The 22441-nt window shown below is 40.3% G+C and overlaps 2 protein-coding genes across 2 annotated transcripts; both read left to right on the plus strand.

The window, feature by feature from the left end:
* Positions 1 to 1869: 1869 nt before the first annotated feature.
* On the plus strand, positions 1870 to 9868 carry LOC115679531 (nuclear matrix constituent protein 1). Its single transcript, XM_030603317.2, is given in 9 exon segments — positions 1870 to 2170; positions 2172 to 2342; positions 3715 to 3924; positions 5135 to 5388; positions 5505 to 5775; positions 5881 to 5964; positions 6808 to 8912; positions 9026 to 9230; positions 9340 to 9868. Coding segments are annotated over 9 exon segments (3621 nt in total). The 5' UTR covers positions 1870 to 2053; the 3' UTR covers positions 9544 to 9868.
* A 9391-nt stretch (positions 9869 to 19259) lies between these two features.
* Positions 19260 to 21631, plus strand: LOC115674361 (piriformospora indica-insensitive protein 2-like). Its single transcript, XM_030596768.2, has 2 exons — positions 19260 to 19683; positions 20143 to 21631. Exons 1-2 carry the CDS (start codon positions 19486 to 19488, stop codon positions 21253 to 21255), a joined length of 1311 nt encoding a protein of 436 aa, XP_030452628.2. The 5' UTR covers positions 19260 to 19485; the 3' UTR covers positions 21256 to 21631.
* Positions 21632 to 22441: the final 810 nt, after the last annotated feature.

Consider the following 22441-nt stretch of genomic DNA (forward strand, 5'->3'; position numbering starts at 1 on the left):
ACTTTTTCGGTAATATTATTGGATTTCTTTCCATTGGAGCCCACCTCGAGTTTTTTCAATAATTCTTGGATTTCTTGCCATTTGGGGGTTTTTCCTTTTATTGTAATATGAGAAATTTATTTAGCTGCCGTTACTTTCAGATTTCTTAAATGTTAATTAACTTCCTTAAAATGTTTTTTTTTCTGGAGACGGCAAGCTTTGGTCAAGATGGCTGTGTTTGTGCAATCTCAACACATCTTGCTTGTGGTGGCAAGTAATTAGTTTCGAGATCGATTTTCAGATTTGATTTTCATATACCTCGTCGGAATTATCGGTGAAATAATTTAAAGTGATCGGTTATATGGTAACGTAGCGAAGATTTTACTTACACTATTTTTGAAGTCTCGATGCAAGTATAAATTAAGTAGTATGCTAAGCCCAAAAAGAAAAAAAAAATCTTTGTTGCTATGAATTAAAACAATAATTATTACAGCTCTTCCCTAATTATTGGGATAATGCATCAACAGTTCTCGATTATTCGTGTAGCATGCGCACTTAAAAGATACGGCGCTTGTAAGGCATCTTCGTACAGCGTTACCGGCGAAAATGAGCAAGAATTAGAAACTTTGCCATCTTTACGTGTTATCTCGAGCGTAAATAATCTCGTACTTAATTCATTCACTTCGATTCGAGCTGGAGTTTAACTCAGGGTGCGTTTGTTTTGCGAAAAATGAATGGTTTGAAAAATGTTTTTCTAAAAACGGTCTCTTATATCGCTCGCAAAATAGCAAATATGAACAAATGAAACGAAAATGTTTAGATTAAAATAAACATTTGTCATTGACTAGTTATTTCAAGTGATATAAGCAATTCTTTTTAGAAAAATATTTTTCAAGATCATTTATTTTTCACAAAAATAAAAATAGAGCCTTAATTATGAAGTATTTTGTGGATTCCTTATATAGTCACGTGAAAGGTGAAGCTCCACTTCAAATTAAAAAAAACTATATTGTCCATGGAAATATTTTTGCTACCGTATTTCTTTATTCTTTATGGAAAGAATTGCGAGGGGTGGTTGTTGACGAGAAACTTCGCCCATGAAAAAATTCATTATATACTTTAATAAAGTTCGGCCAAAGTGATTGAGGGAATTACTAATTATACTAACGTTAGTCCACAAAATTGGTACTCTATGCATTGGAGTGGAGAACCAAGGCTCTCTTTATTTACATTTTCTTTGGGCCAGTATCACAGTTTTGATAATTATCGCGGCATAAATCGATTGAAACGAAAGACACCTCAATTTATTGTTTAATATACGGATAACTTAGGAAATGATCCGTTTTCTTTTATTTATCAAGACCGATATTGGAATAAATGGAGAAGTAATATGTTTTTTTCTTAATTCCCCCTCGAAAATTCCGAAGAAGAGAAAGAACGTCATTTACAATTTGACAAATAAGAAGACTCAAACTACTCTCTAAATATTAATAATTATACACTTTTTAAAGGTTCAAGGCGAATGATTTTGACTAAATAAAAAAGTTTCCAATCCACAATCTTTTTTAGGAAAAAGCAAAATGCACGTGTAACACAACAACATGCGGGGATGAAAATTGGGAGTCTTGTTTTTTCGTTAATTCTAATAAAAGGGGGGAAAAGAAAAAAAACAACACAACCTTTTCTATATTTCGAGTAAATTTTAGCCACTGCATAAATTGTTGTTTTTCCCGTTTGCGGCTCCGCGTCCCTCCGACGGAAATAGCCGCCCCCACAAATAACCCTCCGAGAAACCACCACCGAACGCGAAATCGCCACCGCTCCCCCACCTCTCCATCTCCCATCCTCCATCGCCTCCATCGCCTCCCTCCTCTCTCTCTCTCTCTCTCTCTCCTCCTCTCCCTGGTTCTCTCCCGTTGCGGCGCGCGAGCGAGTCGGGCCGCGGCGTTCCCCCCCCCTGTAGGGTTTCGCAAGAACGCCTCTTTCCCGTGCCTCTCCGCATCTTCTCCTTGATGGGTCTCTGAGGTTTGTCCGGGGGGGTGGTTTCGGTTCCTTTTGGTTTCCCGTCGGCGGCATGTTTACTCCCCAGAGAAAGGCGTACCCGGCGCTCTCCCTGACGCCGCGGACCGAGGCCGCGAGGGGCGGCGGCGGCAAGGGGAAGGCGGTGGCTTCCCTCGACGGGCCGCCGCCGCGGGCCGCCGCCGCCGGTGGCCTCGCTGGGTGGGAATGGGATGGGGAATGCTGGGTTGGAGGATATGGAGGACTGGAGGCGGTTTAGGGAGGCGGGTCTGTTGGACGAGGCGGAGATGGACAGGAAGGACCGCCAGGCGATCGCCGAGAAGGTCACCAAGCTCGAAAAGGAGGTAAATTTGATGGATATCGTTGATTGTGGCTTGTTGCTTTTTAAATATTTCTAAGGCTTGGACTTAGTTAATTTACCTTGGCCGAATAGGTTCTTGGGTATCAGTTGCGCTAGAATGGTTAGCTTTTGTGGTATTTGACCGAATCTTGTGTGGATAGTTGAGTTCGGTGCTTTAGAGAGAGTGAGAGGGAGAGATAGAGAGGGAGAGAGAGAGAGAAGGGAGCAGTGTCTAAGGAATGGGATAAATATTTTACGAGATAAACCGGGCATAGTAAGTTTTATTTTTTATTATTGACGGGTCCCATACTTGTTCCTTCGAGTGTATGAAGCTGTCCTGGGTTGGTAGTTACTTCTTGCAGTAGTGTTATAATGTTTTGTGCAATTATTTGCTGGATGGAAATTTTGTTGTGTGTAGTTACCTACCCGAGTGAACAGAGCATGAGATGCAGTTTGGGATAGGTGGGCTCATTGCTTGTCTAACATCTGATCCATTGACAAAACAAACTGATTAGTTGGATGGAGATTGTGCTATGCGTATATACCCATCCCGAGTAAGCGGAGCATGAGGTGCAGTGTCGGATAGGTGGGCTTATTACTTGTGTAGCACCCGATTCATCGACAAATGAAACCCTCCTAGATGAGATATTATGCTCCTCTGTATGCAGCGAGACTTTCAGATGTCAATAGATGTGAGATGCCACTGGATCACCTCTTTGTTTGCTACAATTCAAGAAGCATCTTGTCCTATTGAGTGCATGGCATGGGACATGAAAGAAGATGGATGCCATAAAGTGTCCAGTTTGTCCTGACATGACTAGTTAACACTTTATTAGCCTTTTAATGGACTTAGCAGTTTAGCAGTAACGAGACTTATCAAGCTACTTTGGGGAACACTACCTTCCAATCCTTTTACTTAAATTACCATTTCCGTAAGCAGGGCTAGTTGGAATCCCAAAAATATTTTAGGAGAGTTTTGGGGTCTTTTGGAATTTGTCAAAGTGTGTGGCAAGATGAGCCTCTCTAATACGGCTCAAATCGAAACTGATATTTGGCTCAATCCTGCCGAGATGAACATGCAATATGTTGCTTAATACTTAACATTTCTCATTTGATGATTTTAATGATTTGATGTCTGCTTTAATAGTTGGAAGAATTGTGTCTGTTATTTTGGATGATGGCGTTGTTGTATTATCGTGAGGTTCACAGTGGAAGTGTACTTTCGCCAACATTTCAATGTGCAATTGCAACAAAATCTCATTTTATTTGTATATTTAGTGTTGAATTAGGTTAAGCATTTGACATTTAGGAATTGATTTCTCTGAAATTCTTATATACTGAGATCTAGCAGTTGTTAACCTAAACTCTTTTGGCAGCTATTTGATTATCAGTATAATATGGGGCTGCTTCTGATCGAGAAAAACGAGTGGAATCTGAAGTTTGAAGAGTTAGGTCAAGCATTATCAGAAGCACAACAGCTCCTCAAACGAGAACAGTCTGCACATCTGATTGCAATGTCTGAAGCTGAGAAGAAAGAGGAAAATCTGAGGAAAGCCTTGGCTTTTGAAAGGCAGTGCATAGCAGATGTATGCTACTTCTTGCTGATAGTCTTGCGATTTGAATTTTCTCTTATTTAATTGCTCTAGATTTTGCATTGCATTTTAACAGTCTTATAGTTTGGAAATACATTCAACTAATGACAAACTGTCTACTGAATTTGTGTTGCCAAAATTTCGTTCATGGGCACTAGGGATTGCTAAATTGGATAGTTTAAAGGTAAAACAAGCTCAATCGCGAGATGATTCTTCTATGATCTGACAGAACGACCGAACTCCCGGTGGAGAACTCTTGCTGGAGCACTAGTTTGATTCCGATTGCCAAATTATGTGTTGCTATTCATCTTATAATTCTGGAGATATAAGATATGAAGAAAGCCTTGGATTTTGAAAGGCAATGTGTGGCAGATGTATGCTACTTCTCGCCGATAGTCTTGCAATTTGAACTTTCTGTTATTTGAATGCTGTAGATTTTGCATTGTATATATTTTAATTGTCTTCTATTTTGGAAATACGGTCAACTAATGACAAACTGTTTGCTGAATTTGTGTTAACAAAACTTTGTTCATGGCCACTAGGGATTGCTAAATCGGATAGTTAAAAGGTAAAGCAAGCTCAATTGCGAGATGATTCTTCTTTGATCTGACATAAGTGTGGAGAACTCTTGCTGGAGCATTTTAGGGTGCATTTGGTTCAGCATTCCCAAGGGGCTTTCGGTCCCTTGGGGAAATGCTGAGGCGTTTGGCGAGCATTTCCAATTAGTTTTTGGCCGAAAGTCAGCATTGGGAATGCTGAAAACCCAAGGCTGGTCCGGACCAGCTTTGAGCTTCAAATGCTGAAACCAATTTTTTTTCTTCCCAAACTACGCTCAATTTCCTACAACCTGACCCTTCACAGACATGAAGGTATTTGACTGCACTTTCGAAGACATAAGAGTAGCAGGACATGCATATGGATGTTTTAGGCAAATTTATGTCTAGGGTGAATAATAGATTGACAACGTTGGTTTTAATATGTGGCGCTGTGGGACCAGATTTTCTTATTTTAGTATAAAAAGTCAAAAATTATCTTTGTTTCTGCCTTTGCCATAGTCGCACTGCAAATGGGAAGGTATAACAAGAGCCATTCTTCGACTTGATTGTTTGAATATATCTACTCTCATTTGAGCACCGGAAGTGAATGTGATCAGCATTTGAAGTCTTCCATAATTTTGTTACATTGATGAACTTCGTTTATGCAGCTCGAGAAGGCTCTGCATGAAATACATAATGAGCAGGACCGAATAAAGCTTGATTCTGAGAAGAAGTTGGCTCAAGCGAGTGCTTTGACTACTGGAATTGAGGATAGATCCTCGGAGGTGAAAGAGAAGCTGCATGACGTTGATGCCAAGCTTGCAGAGGTTAGCAGAAAAAGTTCACAATTGGACTTGAAGATGCAAGAGATGGAGGCACGCGAAAGTGTACTTCAAAGGGAGCGTTTGTCTTTGAAAACTGAGTATGCTCTTTTCAACCTGTGCATTTTATGCATCATGCATGATAGTGTTGTTTACATTGCTATAGTTGTAAGAAATATTTAACAAGCGATGTTGCAAATCTGCCGTTTTTTGGCAGGCAAGAAGCACACAAGGCCACATTTTATAAACAGAGAGAAGATTTACGAGAGTGGGAAAAAAAGTTGCAGGAAAGGGAAAAGAAGCTGTGTGAGGATAGGAGAATCCTTAACGAGAAGGAGGAAAAGGGCAATGAAATTGACCAACTTCTTAGGCAGAAGGAGAGGGATATTGAAGAAGCTTATAGAAACATGGAGTCATCCAAATCAATGTTGTCTGAGAAAGAGAAACATATAAATCAAAGTTTAGTGGACTTGGCTGCAAAAGAAAAGGTAAGTTCACTGTGCAATGCTGCTGGTTCTCCTGTCGGTCTTTGCAATAAACCTACACCATATTTTTCCAGTAGTTGCTTAGTTCACTTTTCAATATGGCTGCAGGAAGTACAGTCAGAAGATAGCATTATAAGATCAAAAGAGGAAAGGCTACTTGCATTGGAGAACAAGCTGAATCTGAGAGAAAGTGTGAGTTGAATGCATAATCTTTCTCTAGAAATTACTGTTGTATTACGTATTTTCAAAAGTTTTCAAAGATGGACTTGGATTTGATAATTTTTCTACTAGTGATCATTATTTTGTATGTCAAGGTGAATAGTATTCATACTTCATTCATTTTCTTGTCAATGTTGGATAAGTTCTTTTTGGACAGAATTGCTCTATTATTTTGGCAAGTATAGTCCAACTAATATATAAAATTGCCGTGCCTCATGCTTCTTGTCCTTGTTTATAATGCTGCTAATGATTCAACACAAATATGATTAGCTCGAAAGGCATTTTCTTCGTGGGAAAGGGAAGATAATGATAGTTTGGCAACTCATATTCTTGTGCACTGAGGATTGATGTAGCAGTCAATTTTTAAATGAGTATAGTTTTTTTGTTAATGCTTTGCAAGAACTAATATTTCGTGCTAAATCACTCAATAGTTAATTGACTAGACCCAATCCCAAGTTGCTTGGTGTTGTGAATGTTGGATATTAGTTCTTACACAGGATAAAGCAGAACTAGTACTGGTAAGTAGAAACAATTTTTATTGAATAACTTATTTTGTGAATCATGTCAGTGAACATTTTTATGCATAGGGGTTTCCTTCCATGCTTGTGTGTTGATCGCTCTGTCCTTTGGGGTAATTTGTGAGCTTAAGTGTAGGTGCCCTATGTTTTGTTTTCTATTCACCTTTGTTTCGATTGATTTTATTTAGGTAAGTTTTATAATGATATTTTCCACTTTAGATGATTGGAGGGATGGGATGATATGGCATGTTATAGCTCATGTCTAGCAGTGTAGAATTGATTCCTGCTTGCTGTGCAGGTGGAGATCCAGAAACTTGTTGATGAGCAAAAGGCTACCTTGGATGGTAAAATGCTCAGCTTTGAGACTGAAATGGAAGAGAGGAGGAAATCTTTTGACAAGGAATTCAAAATCAAGATAGAAGAAATTGAGCGGAAGGAAGTTGAAATAAACCACAAAGAACAGAAGCTGGGGAAGCGAGAGTCTGCTTTGGATGCAAAGACAGAGAGATTTAAGGAGAAAGATAAGGAACTTGAGTCAATGTTGAAAATATTGAAAGAAAAGGAGAAGTCGATGAAAGCTGAGGAGAAGAAATTGGAGGTGGAGAAGAAACAGTTATCTGCTGAGAAAGAGGCCTTAGAGAATCTTAAAGATGAAATCGAGAAAATAAAAGCAGATATTGCTGAAAAGAAGCTGGAGATAAAAGAGGAGAGTGAAAACCTTAGATTAAATGATGACGAGAGGTCGGAACATCTCCGCTTGCAAGCAGAATTGAAGATGGAGATAGAAAAGTGCCGATCTCAGCAGGAATCGCTTCTTAGAGAAAGTGAAGAGCTGAAAGAAGAAAGAGAGAAATTTGAGAAAGAGTGGGAAGCCTTGGATGTGAAAAGAGCTGCAGTTATTGAAGAGCAAAGAAAGTTTCTGGAACAGAAAGAGAAGTCAGGAAAATGGCAGTCTTCTGAACAAGAAAGGTTGAAAAGGGAGAAACATGAAATGGAGGAGTATATTCAGAGGGAGTTGGAAGCGATAAAACTGGAGAAAGAATCATTTGCTGCCAAGATGAAACACGAGGAATCTGATTTATCTGAAAAAATTCAGAATGAGCGCAATCAAATGCTCCGGGAGTTTGAGTTGATGAAAGCGGATCTTGAAACTAGTCTTCAAAAGCGGCAGGAGGAGACAGAGAAAAAGGCGGTTCTTTTGGAGGAACAATTTCAGCTAGAGAAGGAGAAGGAGCTTAAAAACATAAATGAGTTGAAAGAAATTGCTCTGAGAGAAATGGATGAAATAAGGTCTGAGAAGCACAGGATAGAGAAAGACAAACAGGCACTTGTGTTGAATAAGAAACAGATGGATGAAGATCAGATTAAAGTGCGTGAAGACATTGATCAGCTATTTCTTCTCAGCCAGAAGCTGAAGGATCAAAGGGAAGAGTTAATTAAGGAAAGAAGCCGCTTCCTTGCGTTTGTTGAGAAGTTCAAGAGTTGCGAGAAATGTGGAGATGAAGCTAGAGAATTTACACTCTCTGATCTACAGTTACCTCAAATGGGGGATAAAGAGATTCTCCCGCTGCCTAGGCTGGTGGAAGAGTTGTCAAAGAAGCCTTGTAGTAGGATGAGCCCTTTTGGTAGATCACTCTTGGAAAAGTCTCCGGATGAACTTGGTTTGGTTCATTCAGATTCTGGAAGCCATATGTCTTGGCTGCGTAAGTGCACATCCAAAATCTTCAACCTATCTCCCAGTAAAAAAATTGAGGTTGATCCTGCTTCTCCACAGTCCCATAAAAATTTTAACCTGGAAGAGAACCTTGGAAGGTTGAGTATGGCTGGAAACGAGGAAAAAAACAAATGGCATGGCACTATTGAAGATGAAGCAGAAACATCATCGGGAAAAGTTGAGGCAGCAACTTTCAACCAGGAATTTAAGTCTGTTGACATCATTAAAGAAATTGATGGTGGGCATGCGCCATCTCTTGATGACAGTAGCCATCTGCATGATCAGATGCCTGATCTGCCAGAAGATTCTCAGCATTCTGAGGTGAAAAAGAGTCGACGAAAAGGCGGGAAGAGAAACAATGGAATTCACAGGACAAGATCAGTGAAGGCAGTGGTTGAAGATGCCAAGGCTTTTCTAGGCGATGGGTCAAAGGACACGCTGCTTAATGAAACGAGCAAGGTAGACCAGGCTGATTTGGTTCATAAGGGGAAAGCAGTAAGTAATGTTCCGAGGAAGCGGCAACATGCAGAAAGCTCTCAAATAACAGAAAGTGAGCAGGATGGGGGTGATAGTGAAGGACCCTCCAATAGTGTTACGGCTGGTGGGCGTAAGAAGAGACGACAAACTGTCCACGCGCCAGCAGTGCAGACTCCTGGGCAAAAGCGATACAATCTCAGACGACAGAAAATGTAAGTGAATACCCTAAAATCTTGTGCATGACGTTATCTTAGCCTTGCCATAAGGCAAATTTGGTTAAAGTTGTTGCTGACTCATTAGGACTTTTTGTGCCGGCATCCAGCAGTGCAGGCAATGTGGCAGTGGAGGAAGCCTCAGTTGACTTAAATCAAAATGGAAAAGTAGAAGCTGCCAGTGGAGGGGAAGAAGGAATCACTGGAGAAGATAATAACGTGCCATCACAAAACAGTGATGAACGTCATAATCAAATGCACTTGACACAGGCCGCAAGTTTGAGGATCGTGGAGTTATCACAGCAGAAGGTTGTCAGGGTAAAGTTTCTGTCATCCCCAGCTCCAACCATTCCAGAGTGGAGTCCATTGAGCAACAATTAAGGCATACATAAGATAGTTCTTGATTTCGCTTGTTGTTCTCATGCAGTTTACGGCAGTAAATGTTGTTGATGACAATGTAAATTCAGCCAAGCCAGATGAAAATGAAGAAACGGTTGGTTCGGAGGAATTGTCTGGTGAAGATGAGAATGGGAGTGCACTTAATGAGGCTGAAGATGATTACGATGATGAGTTGGAGCATCCTGGTGCAGCGTCTGTAGGAAAGAAGATCTGGAACTTTTTCACTACATAACTGCCGAATTTGCAGGAGCTTTGCCTCAAGTGCTCCCTCTATTGACATGCAGCTTGAACAGCAGGAATTGGCTGGTCAAAATTGTAAAATCGTAGATTAAATTCTTTACCACAATAGGGACTGAGCATCTTCTTTTCGTTCTACCCTGTATCTTTCATGAGTGTAGGAGGCATATAGGTGCTTTGGAGTAGTTTTTGTCCGTTCCTTTTCTCCCAAGTTCTTAGGTACATAATTGTTGCCGGTCGGCACACCTAGATGATATTATGAATTTATCGATGGCAAATAACTCAAATTTGTGGAGTGACGAAGTTGTGGCATGATTGAAGATTTGTTTGCAGCTCTGTTATGCGAAAAGAATTGCTTTGAAGCCTTTTAAAAACTCATTTTGCTGGTGTCTCCGAGAAAACTCAGCTGTTTCAGGTAATTTCCTCGTACTTAAAAGTCTCAAATACATGCTCTTGTGCCCTTCACTAGGCACGGGTCGAGAACAGGTTTGTGTTTTCTTAAATTTGGCCTAATCTACTCATGGTCCTGCAGTCACAACTTCTACTCCACTATTTTACTTTTGGTTAGTAAAATCAACGGCTTTATGTGCACATACGAATTGGTAAATTCATGCGGATGTTGCAGTAAAATGACAACAAATGTGCCCTTACTCAGTATGCACTAATGAGGAATGCACTATTACCATGATGAAAATGAACTGCGGAATTTCATGTATCATTTTTAAGCAATCTGTCAAGTGATATAAGCGAACATTCTAAGGCTACGTATTGACAACGATTCTCGCCTCTGAAATGCATTCGCCTAAATGATTCTTTTGATTCTGTGCCTGAATTGATTCCGAGCATTTTAAGTGTTTGTTAACTACCAAAATTCTATCCCTGAATAAAAAGAACATAAACGCTTTCAGAATGCCACAAATTTCTTTTTATTAATAATATTTTTAAATATTTTAATATTTCTTTCTTTTTTTTCTTTTCTTTTTTCTTTTCCTCCTGGCCATAGCCTGCTCACTTGCCATGACCTAAGAAAAATATTTTTTATTAATAATTTTTTTATTAAAAGTATTTTTTTTTTTTTGCCATGGCTTGGTCGTCGGCCATGACCGTAAAATATTTTTTATTAATATTTTTTATTAAAATATTTTTATTTTTTTGGCCATGGCCAGTAAAATATTTTTTTATTAATAATATTTTTTATTAATAATATACATTTTTTTTTTTGGGGCCATGGTTTATCGACGGCCATGGCCTGTAAAATATTTTTTTATTAATAATTTTTTTTATTAAAAATATACATTTTTATTTTTTTGGGCCATGGCTCTGTTGCCGCCATGACGTAAAATATTTTTTTATTAATAATATTTTTTATTAAAATATTTTTATTAAAAATATATATTTTTATTTTTTTTTGGCCATGGCCGTCTGTCACTACTACATGGATGGTAAAATATATTTTTTATTAAAATATTTTTATTAAAAATATATATTTTTTTTTTTTTTTTGCCATGGCCTGATCGCCGCCATGGCTTGTGAAATATTTTTTATTAATAATTTTTTTATTAAAATATTTTTATTAAAAATATATATTTTTATTTTTTTTTGGCCATGGCTCGATCGTGCCATTGCCGATAAAATATTTTTTTTATTAAAAATATATATTTTTTCTTTTTTGCCATGGCCTGGTCACCGGCCATGGCGTGAAAATATTTTTTATTAATAATATTTTTATTAAAATATTTTTATTAAAATATATTTTTTTCTTTTTTATGGCCATGGCCTGGTCTAGTCATGGCCACGGGCCGGTTTCGCCCTACGGTTGACCGGGCCCGCGGTTTGAACCGGCCCGAACCGCGTTCCAGCCGTTCCAAAAAAAAAAAAAAAACCGCATCTGTCAGCTGCTGCGACACTGCCGTGGCAACGGGCAAAATTTTAAATAAAAAAAAAAAAACCCCCCTGCAGCAGGGCCTGCACGTCTGCAGGCCCTGCTGCGGGCAAATTTTTTTTTTAAAAATAACCCCCGCAGCAGGGCCTCGCACGTCTCGCTGGCCCCGCCGCGCCCAAATAAAAAAAAAAACCCCGCAGCAGGGCTTGCACGTCCGCAGCCCCGCTGCGGGCAAGCGGGCTTGCCTTGCGGCCGTTGTCGTGGCAGCCTTTAGGGTGCGCCGGCAACGGCCAAGGCCAACGCCCAAACGGGCAAAATTTATAAAAAAGATAACCGCTGCAAAATTGCAACGGTTATCTTTTCTTTTTTTAATCCTAAATTTTCTTCTCATTTTTTCTTATAAATTCTCTCAAATTCTCTCAATACTCACAATTCTCTCAAATTCTCTTCTCTCAAGTCTCAAATTTTTCAATACTCAAATTCTCTCAAATTATCTTAAATTCTCTCAATTTTCTCAATCCACGTAATTCTTTCTTAATTCTCCCAATTAATCCGCTCAATTCTCTCAATCCACTCAAAAATGGCAAGTGAAAGTCGAGTGCCAACCCGGCAAAGGTAAGAATATCATGACGGAATCCCATCATTCTTTTGATCCTCGTGAATGTGCAGATTTTCAAGATGATGAAATCAACATTTTTCACGATGTGGAGCGCGTCCCGACGCAAGAAAGTTTTCATCCTCCCGCCGAAATATCTACAACAAAAGAAGCGGAACGGGAATTTACATTTGACATTTGGAATCACTTCACGAAAATGGAAAGGTTTGATATTGGTAAAAAAAGGTATGATATAATTTGTAAATATTGTGGGAAAATATATAAATATACAGTGGACAAGGATATTGAACATTTAAACGACATCTTAGGAGCAAACATCCAACCGAAACGGGAATCGATATCGGGCAACAACAAATTTCCGGGCACGTCAATCCTAACACTTCCCCTTTATTTCGTTTTAATGAAAAAACTTATAAGGAAGAATTAAGCAAATTTATTTCCGTTGAGCATTTAGCATTTAATTTTGGAGAAAGATTTGGTTTTAATGAATTTGTACAAAAGCATGTGCTCCACAAGCAAAACGTGTTCCTAGAAATTCAACTAAACGAGTAATTAAAGATCTTTACAAAAATGGAAAAAAGATTTACAAAACTTTTTTATGCAATTTAATGGATGCGTGCATATAGGTAGTGATATTTGGAGTGATCATTGGCAAAATCATTCTTATATGGGCATAACATGTCATTGGATGATGACGAGTGGAGTATTCAAAAAAGAGTTATTGCATTTAGAGTTTTCGATGATAAGCATACGGCAAATAATATTTATAGAATAATTAGGCAAGTTTTAGAAGAATATTATTTGCTTAACAAAATTTTTTCAATTGGTTTTGATAATACCGCAGCAAATACCGCTTCAATTGCCAATTTAGAAAATATTTGTAAACCCGCTTTTGGCGGAAAATTTTTTCATATTAGATATGCTTGTCATGTTTTAAATTTATGTGTACAAGATTGTTTGAAAACTCTTGATATTTTTCTTTAACCAATAAAAACGGCGATTCAATTTTTATGGAAACATCCCCAAAAAATGAAAGAATGGGGTAGATTTTGTAGAGAAAATGGTAAAAAACCAAAAAGATTTCAAGAGATGTTCCAACTCGTTGGAATTCTACTTTCCACTTGCTTAGTGAATCTTTAGCATATAAAGATTTATTATGTGCATTTATTTCTAATAATATACCTCAGATTAATTTATACCCACAAGAGTGGGATATTTGCCAAAAATTTTAGATGTTTTAAAGGTTTTAATGATGCAACTTATACTTTGTCCGGTGTTTATTATCCTACTACACATTTATTTTTAGTAGAGTGTACTAATATTGTCGAATTTTTGATTAATATGAAAATGATGTTGAATTACAACATACTATATTGCAATGAAAATGAAGTGGCTACATTATTATAGCGAAATTCCCATTATTTATTTAGTTGCTTGTGTTTTTATCCGCGTTGCAAATTGGATGGCTTAAATGATTTTTGCGTACGTATTATCAATGTTTACATTATGATGCGATAAATGTTACAACCATAGTACGTGAGGTTAAAAACGTAGTAATAGAAATATATAATGAATTTTATACTAAATATAATTTAGGTGATATTGGATCTTCTCAATCTACGGAGATACAAAATGACAAGACAGTAAAATTAGTAGAGGGTACCAACTTTTATTACATAGACAAAAAAAACAAAAGGAGTAATAGGAAATATTTCCGAATTAGAGATTTATCTAACCGTTTCATTTGAGTTTCCGAATCCGAAGGTGGTATGATTTTTTAATTTTGATTGGTGGAAGAGCACGCAAGCCAATACCCAATCCTTTCTCTTATTGCAAACAGATTTTTTCAACCCTTGTTCCACGTTGCGGTCAAACAAGCATTCGTCGGAGGTAATATTTTGGACGAACATCGTTCAAGATTAGCTCCAGTAATCGTGGAGATTCAAGCTTGTGTTGTCGATTGACGAAGGCTCAATACCGGCAACAAGAGATAGATCGGAATAATGAATCCGAATTCTTTAACGACGAAGATACTACCGCCACCGGTATCGGTACCTAGACTGAACGTGTAGTGACGATTGAGGGTAAAAGAACTATTGGAGTTGGTAAATATTTCGGGAACCCTTGTTTCTCATACCGGTACGCCCACGTAGCTTAGGGAAACCGAAGTATAATCCTACTACATGTGACCTCTGCACTCGCGCACGGAATGCTTAGGTTTTGGGATCATTTTAGAAGCATATATATTGTGCTCCTTTTTTATAGATCGTTGAACGAATCAGAATGTGCTTAATGATAATTTATTAAGTTCAAGCCCTCTCTTTCTCTCTTGTCTTTTTGTCCCCAAATTTGATTATAATTTACATTTTAATTACAATTTATATTGAATAATGTTCCGTCACCGAACAAGAATTTTTAATTTTTTTATTTTCTTTTCTATTTTTTTCTTTTCCTTTTCCTTTTTTTTTTTTCTTTTCTTCCTCCGCGGCCATAGCCGGGCCGGCAGGTCGCCGGCCTTAGGTGAGGCCGCCGCCGCGCGGCGCGAGGCGGCCCTCGCCGGCCGCGGCCGGCGGGGACGGCCTCGCCGGCGCCGGGCGAGGGCGGCCTCGCCGGCGCCGGGCGAGGGCCGCCTCGCGGCGTCGCGAGCGCCGCCTCGCTCGGGTCGGGCGAGGCCGGCCTCGCCAGATCGGGCGAGGGCTCGACCTCGCGGCAACCGGCGAGGCCGGCGCTCGCCGCCGGCGAGGTCGAGCCTCGCCCGGCCCCAGAGAGGGCGGCCTCGCCCGAGGCCGGCGACCTCCGCCCGGCTATGGCCGGCGGAGGAAGAAAAGAAAAAAAAAGAAAAGGAAAAGAAAAAGAAAAAAATGTAAAAGAAAAATTATGAACCGCTCTAAACCGGCTTCGACTGACCGGAACTGAACCGCCATGGGCGGTTCGGTTCTCATACTTGGCCACGAACCGAACCGGTCGGTTCGAACCGTGGCCATGACTAGCTCCGGTCGCGGCCATGGCCGTAAAATATTTTTTATTAATAATATTTTTATTAAAATATTTTATTCTCGTCGATCCGACGAGGGCGGTCCCTCGGGCCCGACATTAGAAGCTAAATTAAAAACCAAGAAAAGGAAGAAGAAAAAAAATTGATTCTCAAAATTGTTCCTTAATCAAGAAGCTTATTTTTTTAATTTTAATTCTCGCCTAAATCGATTCTCGCAACAATTTTTGACAAAATTGTGCCTTAATCAAAAATTAAACAAACGCATTTCGCCTCCAAACCGATTCCGGGAACAAAAGAACAGTAATCAAACACCGAGTTGTCGTGCGACCTAAGTCGCCTCTGCATAATTAAGGTCGTAGTATCTCTTTGCATATTCCTTTTGATTTCTCCATTTCGGAACCATTACTTGGCTCATAAATTCAGTGGCCAATTTGGTCCTAAGATCTCATCTTTGAAAGGAGAGGCGAAGTATGATGTACCCTTCTGTTCCATCTTTTGTCCGGAGGCACTCTTGGGGATGGGAGAGGCGAGCAATCAAAGGGCGTTGTGAAGAGAGATTTTGCTCGCGCCGTTCTACAGGAATCGATAAAAGGGACGCGAAGAGATGAATTTCTAGTCGGGGCAAACTGACTTTGCTTGGATCTGATCTTGTCACTTCGAGTAAAACTATACTCCATATACCGTCCCAATCAAAGGTTGACCATGTCAATCAGGGAGTGGACCTGTCTTTCCCTGTTACAAGAGAAAAAGAAGAAAAGAAGGCCAGGCCAGTCCCAGGAACAAAAAGCGGATTGCTTTCCGTCTTTCTTCTGGCATAAAAAGAGCATAAATTTAAAATTTGATAGTCGATTTTGTTTTGGAATCAAATGAGGCAGCCATCATTAAATGTCGGCTGGGCTGTCTGAGATGAGAAAAAGCAAAGACAGAAAGCGACTTGTCAGTCCATAATCAGGGCCTGTGGCCCCATTAAAATGAAGAAAGATAAATAGCGTGGGCTATTCCCCTGTGCACTACTGCCCTCTCTCTCCCTAAAGATTTTGGTTTTCTCTGGTTTTCCTGAGCGATGCTTACTGGTCCACAGTCCAATTTCCCAAGGTTCTTACTTCCTAGTTGGCCAAAGAAAAGGTTCTGATCGTCTCAAGTTCTCAACCTGCCTAGTGCTTCTTTCTGCCCAAATTGACCCTCAAGAAGATATATAGACATCCACACACACGCGGTATATATAACCCAGCAGACATGCGTTTCTGTCGTTAAGAACTATGGTAATTCCATATTGTCAGCAACGGAACAATAGACTATTTCACAAGATAGTCCTGTCAGAGAGGTGATGGCTAGCATGTAACGGGGAAAGACTCTTAATTATAGCAGGACTCACTGAACCGTTGCTTACTTTGAGATTGAGACGCACTTCCCTATTCCGTTTTGCCAGGGATTTGCACTCTGATATCCGGCTCTTCCCAAAGGACCCAACCCGATCGCATTCTGATTTGGTATAGTTGCTGGGAGGAAAGAGATTCACAAATCCTGTCGGCATGTTCTCCGCTGGTGCAAGTTTCTAACAACACCAGAATATGGGATGATAGTATTCCGCAGGATACCAAACACTGCGCCTGAAGTGGGGATTACAAGCACCCTGACAATTTTAGCGAGTTCCGCTCGGACTGGATTGTTTCGTGAGCGTATTGATCACTGTGGTTTGATGGATGTAGGTTTTGTTGGACCTATATTCAGTTGGACCGATTCCCATGACTCTCATACGTTCATTCAGGAGTATTCAGATAGAGCCCTTTGCAATCATAGACGGCGAACATCCTTCCGACCGTGTGCCCCCAAAAGAGATTGCCCTATCCACTTCGAGCCTACGTTGCGTGCAGCACCATGACTTCCCTAGAGTTGCTGAGCAGGCTCGGGTTTAAGGAGAATTGTATTTTCTGTTTAGCCATCCAGCATCTCTTTACGGATGTTTCCGGGACCGGAATAAATTCGCTTTTGGTGATGTGTTTATGAAACAGAGGGAGCTCCATGATAGATTTAATGGTTGTTCAGAAAGCTCTTCATCTAGTTGTCCTAATGAATGGTTTGCATAAACAAGCTCCTCTGGTTTTTATACACGCATGTGATGTTTTAGTTGTTTTATATTTGTCATAGCTTTGATTCTTGTTTCATAATCTGTCCACATGCAAATTTACCATTCTTCAACGGTTAATAATTACGCAATCTCATTATGCTTTATCTCCATTATCTTGTAGACTGATCTTAATATATCTAACACTACTCGACTACCCAGCTTTTTCTTTAGCATTGAGATATTGAATCGAATCAACTAAAGTATGAATAGAAAAAATGGATATGCAAACAAGAGTAGCCGAACCAGTCACACTCCATTGAACAATGGTTGTGATCCTTCCATTAAGACTACTCCTCTTCAGTGTATGGTCAGGTAAATCAAACCCTAGATGTCAAACTGTATTATGTCGCTTTGGGCTTAGCCAACTTAAACTTCGCATGCAGACCCAAAAAGAAAAAAACTTTAGACTTCGCATCACATTACACATATGGAAGGAACGGAAAGTGGAGACAACAGACAAGTACAAATACCTACATGCTCGCATGATTGTACTTTGGCCTTCCAAAAAATAAATGTACATGGCTTCCCGAAATATAACCACGACAAAGAAAATGGTTTCACTCTTTACATATTCAGCTCATGAAAGTTAGCTGCCTTCATGTGCTATTTTGTTGGTTTGCTTAGAAAGTAGCCTGCAATCCTTTGTATATCCTGTCCTGAGCTTCTAGCACAAAAGGTTATATAGTACTTGTGGCGTGTGTGTTCACGGGGTACATGAATAAACACACAAAGATGTTGTTCAATTTATAGAAATTTTGCCAATGTTGTTCAAGATATTGAAACAAAAACGCAATAATAATGTAGATAGTCTTAAATTTGTCACGAGTGCACGATCCTACATAAGGCGAATGCAAGAATCAAAGATAATTCGACTTTATCCGTACGAGATGACACATTTTCACATTTTATTGTAGAAGAAATCAATTCCTCTTGAGCTATTGACTAAAATACAACCTATTTAAAAAAATGCCACAAAATTTATTTTTTTTTAGGTTTTGAAGGTGAACGAGAAGATGACTTGGCAGTTGGCACACAAAATACCAGTTCAGCACCCCTTGAAATGGAAGGGGGGAAATTGCGAAGCCAGAAGGAGACAAAGCCAAAACTTGGCCCTACTTCAAGCTAGTCTGTGCGCCCCACTCCTCAGTGGCTCTTTTTGTCCTTTTGCTGCGTGATCAGATTTCGCTGCACAAATAAAAACCAGCAGCCCAAAAAGTTAAAAGAACCGGAAAAGCTCTCAGTCACACACTCAAAAGCCCAAATTTTGTCTCTACCTCTCTCTTTCTCTCTCTCTCTTCTCTGCACTTCTCGTCCATTTTGTTTCACACCCAAAAAAAACCATTATGTAAAGGAGATTAAAATCAAGCTAAGTAATTCATAGGGATAATGACATAAACAGTCTCTGAACTTTATCTAAACTCAACCCTCAGTAATAGTTCACTCCATCACTTTGCAAAGCTATAGCAGATGGAATTTAGCAAAACAAAAAAAAAAAAAGTTATAGCAGAAGGATTTTTCAATACAACCACTACCTTCTGCATGCATCTCTCTCTCTCTATCTCTCTCTCTCTCTCTCTCTCTGGGGTCCCCCCTCGTCTCATCTCGAAACCCTCACAAACTGGTCCTGACCCAGCTGGTACAATCTAACTAACCAAGTCCCACATAACCTTCCCTCCTAGCAAGAAAATCATCAACCAATCCATTAAAAAGCTTTGGCCTTTTTCCTCTCTCTCTCTCTCTCGTTCCTGTTGTGTTTTTTTGGAAATCCTTTTAGACATAATTATTAGCCTATATATACTAGATCCTGTGTAAAAAAAAAAAAAACATCGAACAGCGATAATGAGTGTCCGACGAGAGACATTCACAATGCAAGAAAAGAGAACCAGAAGCTGCTGCTGCGTACCTCCCTCCCTCTACGGGCTCTACCTCATTTATTTCACTACTCTCCCTCCCTTCCTCCCTCCTCTCTCTCTCTCCCTCTCTTCTCTTCTTTAATATTTACTGTGGACAAATTACACTTTCTCTGCTTCCGGAGACGCTTTTCGGGTTCTTCTTCTTATTCCTAATGCCACACCTTTCCTTGCCATTTCTGCATAATCATTGAACCCTGAGCTCAAGGTTTGAACTCGCCTCTCTCTGTCTCTGTCTCTGTCTCTGTCTCTCTCTCATGGTTCACAAATACTTCTTTTCGCTAGAACTTCCATTCTAGAAGAACATTAGCTAATTCTCGAGGGACCCATATCGGTCTTTTTTTTGTCCATCAACTTTTGAGTTCTCATCTCTCTCTCCCTCGATACACGTACACACACGGAAACAATGAAGAACTTTAGTTGGCTCATCATTTTGGGGGTGTGTTTGGCCGCTGCTTGGCATGGAGAAGCAGGAGACATAGACGAAGCTCCAATGGAGGAAACAGAAAGGCAGGCTCTGTACTCTGCAATACAAGGGTTTGTGGGCAACTGGTGGAACGGGTCGGATCTTTATCCAGACCCTTGTGGATGGACTCCCATACAGGTATCTACGGTACTATCACATTTTTGTTGTGGAATGCAAATCTTCACTGTGACATTGGCAAATCTGTACTGTACTGTACTGTGCCATTGGAGTAGAGCAAGATACAGAGCAGAAGTTTTGGACCACGAAAGAAAACCTTTAACTGATTTTTCACCCAACGGGTGAAAAAAGGAGAAACTTGCAATTGCGATTACCAATCTTGAATACATGTTTTAAATTGGAGTGCTGTTTAGTTCAGATTGAGTTGAGGTTTGTTGCACTCATCTACTGTCTTAGCTTTAATCGCTTACAGATAGGTCTCACAAGTAGCTCTCCATCAATATGATAATGTTAACGTGCACTACAACCTCTTAGCCATTTGTTAGGTGATTATTATACATGTCGAGTTCATTGTTGCGAAATCTTCAGTTTGTCTTGAGAAATGACCTCTGCTTTGCTCGTTTTTTTTTTTTTTGACAGGGAGTGTCCTGTGATCTGTTTGATGGGCTTTGGTATGTCACCACCTTGAACGTCGGACCAGTTCATGAGAATTCCCTTGTTTGCTCGGCCAATCCTGTCTTCACACCACATGTCTTCAAGCTCACTCACCTGAAATCCCTCTCCTTCTTCGGTTGCTTTGTCTCGCCCCACCAAAATCCCGTCACGGTACCTCCCGAAAGCTGGGGAAATCTGGCGAGCAGCTTGGAGTCGTTGGAGTTCCGGTCAAACCCAGGGCTCGTCGGGCAAATACCATCTTGCTTTGGCCAGCTCGTTAACCTCCAATCACTGGTGATCCTAGAGAATGGTTTGAGTGGCAATGTGCCTCCGGACATCGGTAGTTTACCAAACTTAAAGCGGCTAGTCCTTGGGGGGAACTCACTCTTGGGCCCAATCCCGGACAGTTTCAGCGGATTGTCCAAGCTATTAATCCTTGACTTGAGCAGTAATTCTCTGTCCGGGCCTTTGACTTCGGCTCTTGGGGGTTTGACTTCACTCCTGAAGATGGACTTGAGCAACAATCTATTAGAAGGGAAGCTGCCAATGGAGCTGGGCAAGCTCAAGAATTTGACCCTTTTGGACCTGAGGAACAATAAGCTCTCCGGTGGGTTGACTCGGTCACTCGAAGCCATGTGCTCGCTGCAAGAGCTGATCTTGGCCAACAACCCGATAGGAGGAGACCTGAGAATCCTAGAGTGGGAAAAATTGCAGGGCCTGGTCACTCTGGACCTTTCACAGATGGGTTTAACTGGAGACATTCCTGAGTCGATCTCTAAGCTGAAAAAACTCAGGTTTCTGGGTCTCAGCAACAACCACCTCGGTGGTCACATCTCACCAGAAATGGCAACATTGCCCAGCATCAATGCTCTGTACCTAAACGGCAACAATTTCACCGGGGAGCTCAAATTCTCTAAATGGTTTTATGGAAAGATGAAGAGGCGCTTCGGGGCCTGGGACAACCCTGGCTTGTGTTACCGGACCGAGTCGCTATCAACAAGCCGCAAGCCATTTGGGGTCAAGCCCTGTCAGGAACAGGGCAATGTGGTCGATGAGCCCAGCTCAGAGGCCAAGTTGGGTGGTGACCGAATGAGGTAAAATGTCCATTTCATGGCATCTTTGGGATGTTCAAGACATGGTGGTGGTTTTTATGGGTTGTGGTGTCCTTTTCTGGTGGAGGTAGCAATGTTGCTGCTCATTGTTCTGAAGAGTAATTAGATGATGGTGGGTTTGAATTTATGATCTTCATTTACTCAGTGGATGGAATAGTTTTTGAGTATATACTATAGAGTAGGCCTCTATCTACTACTACTGGTAGCAACCAAGGGATAGATGAAGAAGAAGCCTTGGAGGCAGAGAAAAGAAGTCGATCTTTCTAATACACTAACCATTAATTTATCGTAAGCTCATGTTCAAAATGTGATCGTTTTCTTTTGTTGGCATGCATTCAAGTTTAATTTCCTGATTCAGGGTATCCATGATTTTGCAGCTTTGTTCATTTTTTTGGTCGAAATTTTGCAGCTTTGTTCAAGATTGACTTTTTTAGGGTTAATATGAGTCAAAGTATTTCTGTTCTGCTGGAGTACAATATCACAATGAATGAACACAATCATCAAAACCCAATGTGCCTGTTCTAAGGGCTAATACTCTCATGCATAATCACGAAAACCCCTCACTATCCTGGAGGCCAGAGATCACCAGAAGGAGAAAAAAGCAACTTTAATGAGGGCAACATGAGTTTCTAGTGAACTAAATGCAGAAATTTGAGCGGTATCGTTGAAGTCGAACACAACAATGGCTTTGTTAGTGATTATATATACCTAAAGATCACATTTCGTTTTTTCTCAAATCTATGAAATTTGTTGATGATGGAATGGTAGCATAACGGGAAACATTCATCATTCACTTTGCTCCTCTGAGGAATACCCAACCAACCAACTTGACCTTTTTTTTCTCTGGTACATGCCTATGAAAGAAGAAAAAGGTTCGATGCTTGGGGGAATATTTGCCTAGTGAGAGAGAGTGAAAGGGCCTTGAAATTTTCCTGGTGGTTCTCAGAATCATGGTACCTCCACAGAGAGAGTCCTAGCAGTAAATGGGTATCTTAAATGCAATGATAGGGAAGTGTAGGGTGGAGTGATAGACTTTGCAGTATGAAACACAGCCCAACCTACAACTCTCTCTCTCTCTCTCTCTCAGTGTACTTGGTTCCCACACAGCCTGTGAAGTTTGTACGCAGAGGGCTTGTGTACTGTCGTGGACCTCTCTTTTTTAAATTCAAAGA

This window comes from Syzygium oleosum, unplaced genomic scaffold (assembly GCF_021117445.2).
Source record: "Syzygium oleosum isolate NSW1041296 unplaced genomic scaffold, Sole_v2.1 Sole_v2.02, whole genome shotgun sequence".
Taxonomy (NCBI): domain Eukaryota; kingdom Viridiplantae; phylum Streptophyta; class Magnoliopsida; order Myrtales; family Myrtaceae; genus Syzygium; species Syzygium oleosum.